The sequence below is a fragment of the Chenopodium quinoa genome, unplaced genomic scaffold, assembly GCF_001683475.1.
Source record: "Chenopodium quinoa cultivar QQ74 unplaced genomic scaffold, ASM168347v1, whole genome shotgun sequence".
NCBI classification, from domain to species: Eukaryota; Viridiplantae; Streptophyta; class Magnoliopsida; order Caryophyllales; family Amaranthaceae; genus Chenopodium; species Chenopodium quinoa.
In genome coordinates this window covers 2,373,277-2,386,669 of record NW_018742959.1, presented here as the reverse complement: position 1 = coordinate 2,386,669, position 13,393 = coordinate 2,373,277, and the positions used below count along the sequence as shown (strand labels likewise).

The 13,393-nt window shown below is 33.0% G+C and overlaps 1 protein-coding gene across 2 annotated transcripts in view; it reads left to right on the top strand.

The window, feature by feature from the left end:
* Window positions 1-5,032, top strand: part of LOC110728741 (ATP-dependent zinc metalloprotease FTSH 12, chloroplastic-like) — a 35,009-nt gene extending 29,977 nt beyond the window's left edge. For both annotated transcript variants that reach the window (XM_021908388.1, XM_021908389.1), the window contains 2 exons: window positions 95-175; window positions 4,102-5,032. In XM_021908388.1, coding sequence (XP_021764080.1) covers window positions 95-175; window positions 4,102-4,179 — 159 coding nt within the window. In that variant the 3' untranslated portion in view covers window positions 4,180-5,032. The remainder of the gene's footprint in view (window positions 1-94; window positions 176-4,101) is intronic.
* Window positions 5,033-13,393: the final 8,361 nt, after the last annotated feature.

Below are 13,393 nucleotides of genomic sequence, written 5' to 3'. Positions count from 1 at the left end.
GTAATGATTGATTCGTCTAAATATCTTAATCTTACAGTCTTATAGTAATCATGAAGGCTCACTGCCTTTAATATCTTTATCTTCTGTCATCCAGGATGTTGAGGATAGAATGAACAAACTCTCTCCAATAATGTTTGAAGATTTTGTACAACCATTCCAAATTAATTTAGATGAGGTAATATTTTTTTTTTTACTTTTTATGCCATGTTTATTTCCTGTTTCCTCTCAAATTTAACTGTTATGTTTTAAGTTATACGCTTTGCTGATGCAATACTATAAAAGATTGTGATTTTCTTATTATTTGATGCTTTGCATCTATATGATATAATCTTTATGTCTTATCTTAGCACCCCTATTGTTTTGATGTTGTGATTGTCATAGTTTCTATATTAGTTTTCCCAAAAATTAAATTTCCTTTTTCTTAAAGAAAACTTTGTATCTCTTTACTATTGTTCTTCTGTAATATCCAATGAATCCTACAAATCACCCAAAACAGTTAAAATATAGAACCCAATACACTTCAAACAAATGACAATCTGCTTAATCATTTTCACTAATAATAATAAAAAAAAAAAAAAAAAATCATCAATTTTTGCTTCTTAGGCATGGTATCAAATCTTTGTCATATCTCACATTACTACATCGCGTCCACATTGTTCAGGAAATGTTAGGTAGTTACTGATATGAAATAATCCAAAAACCCAAATTTCCAATCAAAGCTTCAAACTTAAAGTGGCGAAGACAGAAAACAATAAAGATAAACTCTTAGGCCCTGTTCTTTTGAGCTTCTGGCAGCAGGGGTCAGTAGAGTAGAGCAGAGCAGATTTTAGGATAGCAGAGCCGAGTCGAGCATGTTTCAACATTATTATTAATACTTTTAATAATATTATTATTATTATTATTATGGTATTTATTATTATTATTATTATTATTATTATTAATGTTATTATTATTATTATGTTATTTATTATTATTATTATTATTAATACTGTTATTAATGTTTTTTTTTATTATTATTATGTTATTTATTATTTTTAATACTATTATTATTATTATTATTATTATTATTATTATGTTATTTACTATTATTATTATTATTACTACTATTATTATTATTATTATTATTAATACTGTTATTAATGTTATTATTATTATATTATTATTATTGTTATTATTACTGTTATTATTATTATTATTATTATGATTATTATTATTATTATTGTTATTATTATTACTGTTATTATTATTACTATTATTATTATTGTTGTTGTTATAATTATTGTTATTATTATAATTATTATTATCATATGGAAAGATTTGAAAACTATAAAAATATACAAAAAAACCTTCTTGAAAACAACCTCTTTTTTTTTTTTTAATTCATACATGGAAAGATTTGAAAAATAATTCAACTCAATGAAGTTACAATCAATACCCACATAAAAGGTTTCTATACATTGTGATTCTAATATCAAATGTTTATATAAAAAAAATTGTTATTACTTGTTATTATTATTATTTATTTTTTTGACAGAATTTTTAAGATTATTAGAAATTATTAATTAATAATATTATCAAATATTAATTCTTAATAGTTTGAATTATTAAATACTAGATGAAGCCCGTGCGATGCACGGTTTGTTTGAATTTTTAAAAATATATATTTTTTAATTATGTGCTAAAATTTGTCATATATTTAGGTAAAATTCATAATATTAAAAGATAATATTTTATATTTAATTAATTTAAACTTTAAAAATTATTATTATGATTAATAAATATTAATTATTATTTATGTTAATAATTATTATAATTATTTAAATATTGATAATTATGATTATTATTTAAAATAATAAATTATTATCATCAATATAATTTTGATTATTATTATTGAATATTAATTATTATTTGAAAGCAGAGCAGAGCAGATTTCTTTTTAGCGGAGCAGATTTGATAGCATAAGCTCTAAAGAACGGGGCCCTAGTCTCTTATCACATTGATCATCAAGTTTAATGCAATAAAGGTTTAATCTTAGTTTAACAAAAAGTAGAGCAGATATTTGGGGATGCAATTACGAAGTTTTCAATAATTACAAAGGGTCAACAAAGACTATGGTAGAGGGACATAAAATCTCATTAGATTCAAAATTAGGCAAAAGTTTTGAAAAACAACAAGCTTTGCAACTCTAGAACTTAAAAACCTATGATTACAAGATGAATGACAGATTAAAAACAAGAAAGCAACTAAAAGATAGAAGAAAAACCGCTACAGAGGGTCGAAGCGGACGCTCCAAAGCTTATGCCAAAAATTCCAAATCAAGATGGATCGGTCACTCAAGAAAGTTGCTCCAGCGGTTCTGCAGCTCAATTTTGATTGCTCACGACTTCTTCATTTCTTACTCAAATTGGGCATATGACCTATCATTGGGAATTTCTCGGACTCTACTTTCATCTCCCATTTAAATTGGTTGAAAATTCCTTATAGTGAAGATGATATGGCTGATTGAAGTTGAGTAATGCATTTTTTTTATCAAGCACAAGCCTTTCTGTCTACAAATTATTTTTTATCTCTTAGTCAATACTTAGAACCCTTTGAGCTTTATTCTAAGCAAGTAAAAATATCACTTGAGTTTGATGATGGTCTATCCCAAGAGGTGACCACCAAAGGAGCTTAGCATAACTATGTTTCACGACACACACGTGGAACTTCTTCAACTTCCTCCACTAAGTTACATCCACCCGCATCAGTTACAACCTCATGCCACCTGCATTGCCACAAAAGTGGCTTCAGACCGTTGTTGTGACCACATATGAGATTTATAACCATGTTACTTGAAACAAAACAAAACGGGGCTAATCATTGAATGTCAGTCAAAGATGGATGGTATCTTTGGTTTACAAGCAATCTTCTTGTGTAAGTTGCTGATAGAGTCGGACAAGATGGTGAATATTGTGATTGTACTCGAATGTCTTTTGCTAATTGCATTGCTTCATAACTTGCTAATCAATTTTGGGAATTGAAACAATTTAAAAATTGAGACAAATTGATCAGCCTTCTTTTGTTTTTTTCCTTTTTCTAGGTACATATCATTAGACAGACCCATTTGGTTTTCTTAGAAATGTATACAATTCCTCATTCTCATTTTTGATCACCCTCTCCATTATTTAATAATGTAACCTAGTAGCTTAATGCCTCCATTAGGTCTTATATTAAAAATACTCACTGGGAAAAATTTAGCTCTGTAAATTATGAAATGTTAATGTTGAAATCATACATGCGATAAGTCAATATAGCATTTTTTTTATACGTTAGTATAAAATCATGTCAAAAGAATGTATGAAAATACTGAATAATAAACAACTAAATTAAGTGCAAGGTTGAAAGGGATGTAGATAGCTTTAAGACATATACCTTGTATATACTTTTTACCTAGCATTTGGAAGCACCAATTTTGTCAATTGTGCCTTTGTAATGATCAATCAATCAATCAAAGCCTTAAACCCATAAATGGGGTTGGCTACATGAACCAAAAGTGATTATCTCGTGTAGTCATCCACAAAAATCTTCATACTCCATCCCTTACGATCAAATACCTCGTTTTCATACAAATCCATATTCTTCATATCCTTCCTAACTGCATGGTCCTTTGTAATGGTGAATATAATTAATGAAGTGGGTATAATCTAAGTATGACCGGAATGAAAGGGATATAAAGGGACACTATACAATCTTGTAAGGGTGAGTAAGGATGGATCCAAAATTCAGGGTTTGATTGTGTGCTTACTGCAAAGCTGGTGAAAGAGTGGTAGAGGACAATATGAGATGACATTAGCAATACTTGTACCTAGTTTACATGGATTTTTTTTTTTTTTTTTTTTTCTTGAACAGGCTATCAAACATATCTAAGAAATGTGATCTAGTGTATTGTGTTGAAAATTAAAATTTGGTCATAATTTTGAAAATGTTGTGGTCCATGTAAATTTCCTGCTTTGAATTGACATATTAAGTCGATATTTTAGTTTGCTACATGTGGGTGTAAGCTTATTCTCATTTCTTCATCTCTTGATTATGTTTACTAAATTATGTTTCTATTATTTGAAGGATGGTCCTTTGCCTCATAACGAGCAGTTACGTTACCAACCATTGGACATATACCCTGCACCACTTCACAGGACCTAAGACATGCCAAGCCTTGTGGTGATGATTTGCATCGCCTGCTGCATTGCATAGTCGGTGAGACAAACTGATTCCCAGAATCTTAGCAGTATGATAGGTACTGTCAACTGCTGAACATCAAGAGCTCGGCACTATGTTTTATCGGTGTATATGGAAGCAATTCATCATAGCAATTGCAAACTTGCATAATGCTACAAATCAAGCCATAGATCAAATGGGTATTAATTGTCAGTGGAGTTGCACAGCTCATGTACTTCTGATTAGGGCACAGTGGTACCCTTGAGACATTTTTTGCTCGGAAACAGGTTCTTCATGCTTCATCGTGTATCACTGGAGATGTTTGTATTTCTCAGTATTTTGGGTACGAGAGTATGTGTCTATGAGCAACATCAATAGGCTGTAAATTTGCTGATTGCTACCAAAGTGGGAAGGGAGTAACCGAGTGAGCCTTAATATTTGTTTATGTATAGCTGTTACAGTTTTTGATAAGGTTTACTCATATATTGATTAGTGAGTCTTTTTTCTGCCAAGTCCGAGAAAGATACAACCTGGAAACTTGTGACTAACAACTCTTACCAGTTTTAATGAGGGCATGTCTATGTGATGGCATATCATACATGAATAACTTTGAGCTTTGATGACGAGGTTGATGAAATCAACAGCCAAAGATAGTTTGTTGATAATAAAAAGTTCGCTGAGCAGGGTTACGAGCAAAGAAAGAGGAGGCTTCAAGCAAGGGGTTACTTTCCCCTCTCCCGTATAAATTCTAGCTTAGTCGTCGGTTATAGTCGATTATATTGTAGTTATCGGTTACAGTCGATTATGTTTGGGTATAGTTGACTATGTTAACAAAAAACAGCCTCGCCAGTGATATGTTAGTTGATTAATCTAAAGTCGTCAATACTAATTTTAATTAACAATTTATTAGCAAGTTGTTTAGTTTTATGAGATAAAAGGTAAGATTAAACAAATTATTTTATTAAGATTTACTTAGCAACAAGAAATTACATTATATTTTCCAAGCCATACGAAAAGTAAAAAGCTTCATCTTCAATCTTTATCAGTGCTCAATCTTAGTTGATCAATTTTCCATTTTCAACCTTAACCATTAATCCCTATTTTTGACTTCATCAACCTCTTAAGCCCTTAATCTGGAACCCTATACATTATCAAAATACATGGTACATTAGTAAAAACAATTTTTTTTTACTGGCCCAAATTAAATTGCAAGAAAATGAGCAAACGATATAGGATGGAGATAATATGAGTTTATTTTTTAGGCAAAATTGGCCTTTATAACACCAACTATGGGTTGAGTGTAGAAAATAGCACAACCTTAATCAGGTGTACACTACATCACAAACTATTAAGTTTAGTGTAGAAAAATGACATCAAAGGATGAAGATTTTGCTGAAAAAGTGTAAATAATCCAATTTTCACCCTTTATTTTAATCTACTTTAACTTATATAATTACTTTATTATACTTATCTTGTGCTCCCTAATTACTTTTTTCTAACTTATTTTGTAATGATATGATCATGATAAATTGCAACAGATGGAATATGTTTGGCAAAATAAATCGAAATTTAACAACACAAATTAATACAAATTCAACCAAATAACATAAAAAATTCAACAAATCATCATAACACCAACTAATATCCTAATTTAATGAAATTATGAAAAAAAAGACAAATAACCAAATGCATGTATTCAACGCAGAGATAGAAATTAAATTTTAAAAATTTACCAAAGATTAAAGAATAACTTGTGCCGATTGACTACTTAGGATTTTAGTACTCGTTTAAAAACTTGGGGGGTAATGGATGAATAATAATAATAATAATAATAATAATAATAATAACAATAATAATAATAATAATAATAATAATAATAATAATAGGAGGCTTGTCCTTAGTGTAGTAAAGTAATCATATACGTGAGAGAAAATTAAAATAACCTGTGAAAATTGGTTATACATATATATTTTTAAAACTATACTCTTTGGCAAAATCTCCAGTCTTTGATGTCTTTTATGATTTTTTTTGCACTGAAATTAATAGTTTGTGATATAGAGTGCACCCAATCAAGGTTGTATTGTTCATTGCAGTTTGCACCCAACATATAGTTGGTTAAGAATTCCTGTGAGTATGTAGAAACTTTAAAGGCATTGCGACAAGATACTAAAAAGGTACTTGAAGGAAGCATATAATTTATCTTCTCTTAATAAACATTCATTTAATTTTTGTTTTAGCATGAACTAAATTTCCTTCCTAATTGCATAAAAACTGTTCAAAAGTGTTTGTTTGACATCATGGGAATTAGTATTTCCTACGAAATAACTTCTTATGCGTAGGCGTACGTAGGAATTCACTCACCTAGGGGGGCTTGTTGAATTCTTTCCCATGCTACTTGGGAATTTGTCATTTGCCTATCATTTGTCCTATGTAATGTTTAGAAGTGCATTTGACAAACTCTTCTGTTCATTGTAATATTATTTTATTAGAGCGGTCATGCTAGGACCTTAAGCAAGCCTTTTTCAGGAAGTAACTCGTGTTTTATTTTTTTCACTTTCTTTTCTTTTAGTATATTTCTCACATGGAGATGTTTGTGTGCCCTTTGCTAGGTACATGACTTGGCATACTTTGGTGCATCAGTATTAGATAAAGAACTAAGGAAGATTGACTCCTCCTTTCTAACATATGGCATATGAGGCATAGCTTTGGAGCAAATTAACTTTGAAAGGTTAAATTGGGTCATTTGCAGGTAATTACACCTACCTATATCTAGTAATATCTTTCCTTGCTCTTTCTTTAATGGTTAGTGACTTGTTGGACATGTGTTGGTTGGTTGGAATGATTTCTTTCTTTTTCCCTCCCATGGATTATTTGATTTATGTTTGAGCATGTTGTCTCATTAAAGCTTAGGGAAGGGTATGATGAGTGACATTTATGTCACACTTAGGAAGTAGTTTTAGAGTCATTTTGGGGCTCGTTTTCTCTTATTTTTCCTTTTATTCTCTTATTTTCTGTTTGATAAAGTTTCTTTTTATTTTGGTAATTTTGGCGTGTTTTAGTTTATTTGGTTTATTTATTAGTATTTTAGTTATTTAGTTATTTTATTTGTTTTTATGTACTTGCATAGTTTTAATTGTTTTTCTTAGTTTTAGTTTGTGTCGTCTTTTTATTTTACTTTACTTTATTTATTTTCAATTTATTTTATTCATTGGCCCAATCTCTTACCGGGTTTCTTTGTGTGTGTAGGTATGCATGATAGGAATGGAATCCTTCGAACAAGTGTATTATTCTGATAGAGGGTTCGAAATTATAAGAAAGCTAATTATTCAGTGAGGTCAAGTGATCGAAATGCCTAGGTGGAGGTTGCTTCCGATCAGTAATATTAATGAATAATTTATATTACAGCTTAATCTTGACTGAACTCTTCGGGTCACACCCAAGCAACTAACGAACCGACACGACGAATTAATTCGGAAGGAATTGATGAGTCACTCGAGTAATTAATATTTGGACTACGTCGGAAATTCGAGTTTGGAGCGTCCAATCCGAGCGTCGGAAGTCAATTCAAAATAATAAAGGACTAGACGGTAAAATCACTAATTAATCAACAATTTATTGAAATACCCCTAAGATCGGAATGGCCAGAGAAAATCGATGCCTAGGGGCATTTGGTATGGCCGAGGTGGCTAGCAAACACACCAAGCTGAGCCTAGGTTGGCTGGTGTGTGCTAGCGCACCATGGCTAGCATGGTGCTAGCTGCGACAGTCGGGCCAAGGCAGCAGCTGCAAGCCAAGGCCAGTAGCTAGCTTGGCCGAGCCTACAGTCGCAAGCCGCAAGCCATGGCCAGCAGCTAGTTGGGCCGAGGCTGCACCCGCAAGCCGCAAGCCAAGGTAGCAGCTGCTGGGCCGTGGCAGCAGCCTACCTGGCCTGCTTGGTGCCCAATTTAGGATGCCATGTGGCAGTCGCAAATTCGTGGTTGAGGTGTGTAGGTGGCTGACTCTTAATGAGGTCCTTGGGATCAAGTTTGGTCACCTCCCCTCCTTGTGGTCCTCACCTAACTCTTCTCCTAAATGTGCCATTTATTGATTAATTCGTTGTTTGATATTTAATTTTATTTTTGATTTAAAAATAAAGAAAGAATATTGATTTTACCAACTCTCCCACATTGATGGGAGAGAGGATTTCACTCTTGGTTTTCCCTATAAATAATCAAATAGGGGTATGGGAAAAATCACTTGAGTAAGGTGTTAGAAAAGGCAACTCCATTGAGAAAACCTTTAAACACATATAATTACTCGAGTATTAGGTCGGGCTTAGCTAACCGCTAAGCATTGGACCTTTTCGGGGTCGAGTTGCGGGTTGATACCATTGGCGATACTAAAGGCTTTCTCAAGTAAGAGTTGGGTCAAAGGTAATTAATATTTCCTTAATTCTTGTTAATTAAATTAATTATGACTTGTGATCATATTAATTGTGAGTGTGATCTTAGCTCAGGTTTTCTTCTGTGGTGAGTTTGACTCATCAAAACCCAACAGCGGTATCGGAGCCTTGCTCATTTATTTTTAAAATCATAATTTTCAAGGTGTTTTTATTGCTTTATTTTTCTGGTTTGATGTTGCTAATTAGATTAGTAACTCGGTTTTATTACTTTTAAGCCCGTAATAGAGCTGATTATGGCCCCAAACCTAGATTTTCACGCAAAAATAGTGAATTTTGGGTGGAACAGGTGTTTTGGAAATGATTTTTCCCTTTCAAAACTGTGTTTTAGGCCAAAACCCTACCAGAAATTCCTTTTTTGAGGGATTTTTCGTTTTGATGAAAAATTTTAAGTCTTTCTAACCTTGAATCTTAATGGCATATTTCTAGTGATTATGTATATGGTTTTTTCCTTAATTTTTTTTGCAATTTTGAACCTCTTTAAGCATGATTACTTGGTAGGGATTAGTGCTTGAAGGTTGCTTTATATTTTCACATAATTGCAAATCTATTGCATAAGTGTGAAAAAAATTTTGTTCTTTGAGGCTTCTAATTAGTCAACGGAGTGATTTAAATTGCATGAAAAATTTAATTACTCCAAAAGTGAATGGTTCATCATAGTGCTTTACATTAAAATTGTCCAAAATTAATTAAAACACTAAAATAAGGAAATCAAAGCAAATCTCCAATGTGCCTGATTCACATGGCCTCAACGTGCTTGTTGTGCTTCACTTGAGGGAAAGGTTTAGTCAGTGGATCGACTACATTGTCATTTGTTCCAACTTTACAAATTCTGATTTCACCTTCTGATTTCCATTCTCGAATCATGTGAAACCACCACTTGACATGTTTGACCTTCTGATGTTCTCTTGGCTCTATGGCCTGAGTAATAGCTCCATTGTTGTCACAATAGAGGTCTATTGGTCCCTCAATGGAGGGTACAACACCAAGTTCACCAATGAACTTCTGAATCCAAACTGCCTCCTTAGCTGCCTCAGATGCTGCCAAGTATTCGTCTTCAGTTGTAGAATCTGCATTTGTGCTTTACTTAGCACTCTTCCAACTAAACGCTCCTCCATTGAGACAGAATATGTACCTGGACTATGACTTGAAGTCTTCTCTGTCAGTCTGGAAGCTTGCGTCGGTATAAACCTCAACAACTAGTTCATCTCTGCCACCATAGACCAAGAATTTATCCTTGTTCCTTTTCAGGTATTTTAGGATATTTTTGGCCGTAGTCCAATGTGCCTCTCCTGGATCTGATTGGTATCGGCTCGTAGCGCTCGAGGCATATAACACATCTGGCCTAGTACATATCATAGTAATCATGATCGATCCAATAAGCGAAGCATATGGAATCCGATTCATCCTTTCTCGCTTATTAAGTGTCTTTGTACACTGGTTCTTGCTTAGGGTTATGCCATGCGACATGGGTAGGTGGCCTCTCTTGGCTTCTTCCATGCCGAATCAAGTTAGTACCCTATCAATATAAGTACTTTGACTCAATCCTATCATCCTTTTTGATCTATCCCTATAGATCTTGATGCCTAGTATATACTGAGCCTCTCCCAAGTCTTTCATTGATAAACATTTTCCAAGCCAAGTCTTTATAGACTCTAACAATGGTATGTTGTTTCTAATGAGCAATTAGGCGACTTTGGGGTTTAAAGGGCTTGTCTGTAGTTGCTAAAATTGACCTTGATTCCTACGAAAGTGAGTTAGTATACATTCTTATCTTCTTAGGTGTGTTAGTCTTGCTTGAATAAATCTTTCTCCTTTCTCTTTTGTCTTTGTCTTGCTTAGAGTCGAGCAAGAGTTAAGCTTGGGGGAATTTTAGAAGTGTCATTGATGGGTGTCATAAATGGCACCCATTTGATGAGTATTTAGGTTGTTTTTACCTTATTTTCATAGCTTTCCTTCTTAATAAATGCTTAGTTTTATGCTTTAGCTCTTTGTTTTACCTTTTCTCTCTTATTTTGTGGTTTTGTGCATTTTGATGGTTTTTCTAGTCTTTTCTCCTTTATTTGCTCTCTTTTTGTGGTTGTAGGTGTTGTACGAGATTTGGGTCTTGATGTTGATGGTTTTTAAGGTACAAGGTGCATTTTGGGCAAGCTTATAGCATTGGGAAAGCTCAAGATGCAAGGACGAAGCGGATTCTCCAAGTTCTAGCTCTTGTGCTCTCAAGTCGCGCTCTCATAAAGGAGTGGTGTTGAACCCACCGTCAAGCTCCATTGGGTCTGCCTCCTTGGTGTCCGTCATCATCATTCGGTGCTCTCATTCGAATCCCATTAGCGAACACACGAATCCTCGAGAAGAACCGAAGAAACCCAGAGGAGCGCAGGCGTGGGCGCGCCAATTCAGGTCCCTATTTTTGCACGGTTTTACTTCGCGCCTCCTATATATATCTAATTTTGACAAGAGGAAAATTTAGGTCGTTATCTACCTCTCCCTGTAGCTAAAACTAATTTTTAAACACTTGACCAACCTAATACAAGTACGTGGTAAGTCAAGAGTCGAACCCAAAGGAATGAGTAGGTACTATGTTATAGCTTATGTCAAGCTAATTCGAAGAATATAAATGGTTGTGGTTGGTAACTAAAGTACAAAGAACCTAGATAAATAGAGAAACTCTATAAGCTAAAAACTAGGGATATAGGTTCCACATATAAGCTAAATGATTATGCTAATTGATAGATCACTCAATTGATTGAAACATTACAAGGGACAAACAATAGTTTCAATAAAAGGAATACAAAAGCTATCTCCTATAAGCCAAGCTAGGGTTCACTATGAATGGCTAACAAGGAGAATCACAATCAAATTCAATCAATTATAGCAATTCTCAAATCAAGTGTTCATGTCATTGAAATTTGCAATGCAATCTAGATTAATCTTATAGGTTGAACACTCCTAGTCTAATTGTAGGCGTCGTTCGAAGTGCGCCTACGTTAAAAGCATGTGTGAATATGATTGGAACTCATAGGAAGTGGGAATTGAAATATACGATAAGGGACACGATTAGGGAAAAGGAAAGTAGGGAGCCGCCAACAAGTTTTTAAGGAACTTGTAAACCGTTCACGGATCATAAAAGGCAACCATGATAAAGGGACAACGAAGGCAACAACTATTGACCCGTGAAGGTTACACCCCATTCATAATCCATGATATTACTAACTCCATATGGTTCGGAACCATGAAAGGAGGATTGGGGATGATGGTACGAAGTGAGTCATGGAGTCACATTCGCCCGTATTGGCCTCTACTCGACTCTTATAGTGAAAAGTGATTCCTGCGATCTCAAAGCCATACAAACAAAAATTCAATTTGATCCAATATATTATTAAGCTAAATTGGTTTAATAGTAATGCAACACATAATTCTAAAATATTGTGATCACTTGATTTAATAACAAGATAAAAAGGAACCTAAACCGGTTGTCCAAATTATCTTATTAGGCGTGATTTTCAATTACATATTCCCTTTAAACATGCAATATGGTGATCATAATAATAAAAATAGAAAAAAAATTAATATTGGAATCAATTCAACAATAATAGCGTTAGTCAAATAAAATAATAAACCTAATCATGATACTAGCAACAAGAATAAAAATAAGAGTAATTAAGTGATTAATTACTCACTTTCCGCGTTTCCTTGAATTGCTACATCATGAATAAACCGTTAGTAACTTCAATAAAAATATAAATCAAATTGAAACAATTAAATTAAATAAATGTAGATTTGATTTGGTCCAAACCCTCAATTAATTCTACCTTTTCATGCCTTGGTTTAAGTATAAAACTTTAGGTATTGTATGAACTCCTTGGAGTGCTTAAAGGAAGGAATAGTGAAAGAATGGGGATGCTAGTGTTTAGGCTAAAGAGGGAGAAGAGAATTATTTTGTGATCAACCTTGTTGATGAATGGAAAAGGGGAGATATGACGTCTATTTTATAGAGAAAAAAGAAGGTCGAAGAATCAAGAAAAGATAAGAATTCGAATCGGATAAAACTCTTGCGATAGACAGTAGTTTTTGCGGTTTTTGTTTTTATCATATCTTTTGATCCAGAAATTGGAATAAGATGAATAAGATATCGTTGGAAAGATCTTGAAGTTTACTTTATAACCCAATTAGAATCAGATTAAAATATTTTTTATAAGTAAATATATGGCCGAAATAGTGAGACGGTGTCAGTTTTGGATAGAGTTTGACATTTTATTCATATCTTTTCCGTTATAGCTCGGAATTTATATTATAATATATCATTGGAAAGATAATTTCAAGGGATATCCAACCATATAAAATTTAGATAAAAACTATGAGGAACGAAAATAATCTGTCTATCTTTGAACGTCTTTCAATTCGGATATATATAGGATTTTCAAAAAAAAGGATTTTTATTCAATTTCAAACTATTTAATCTTATCTTTTCAAAAAGGATAATTAAGATCTTTTAGAAACTTATAGAAGCTTCCAATTAATCCTAATTGGTTTAGGAATGGGATTAAATAATTTGGACCCTCCACATGATCATTGGGTCGTAGGTAAGGTGGGCTTAGGTTCGATTTGGGCTCGGTTTAATATTTCGGCCATAACTTATTCGTTATAGCTCGGATTTGGGCTTATAATATATCGTTGGAAAGCTCTTTTCAGGCCCCATCCAACTATTCAATAATTTGATCCATATTATGGACCAAAATAAAATGGATCAAACGTTTTTGT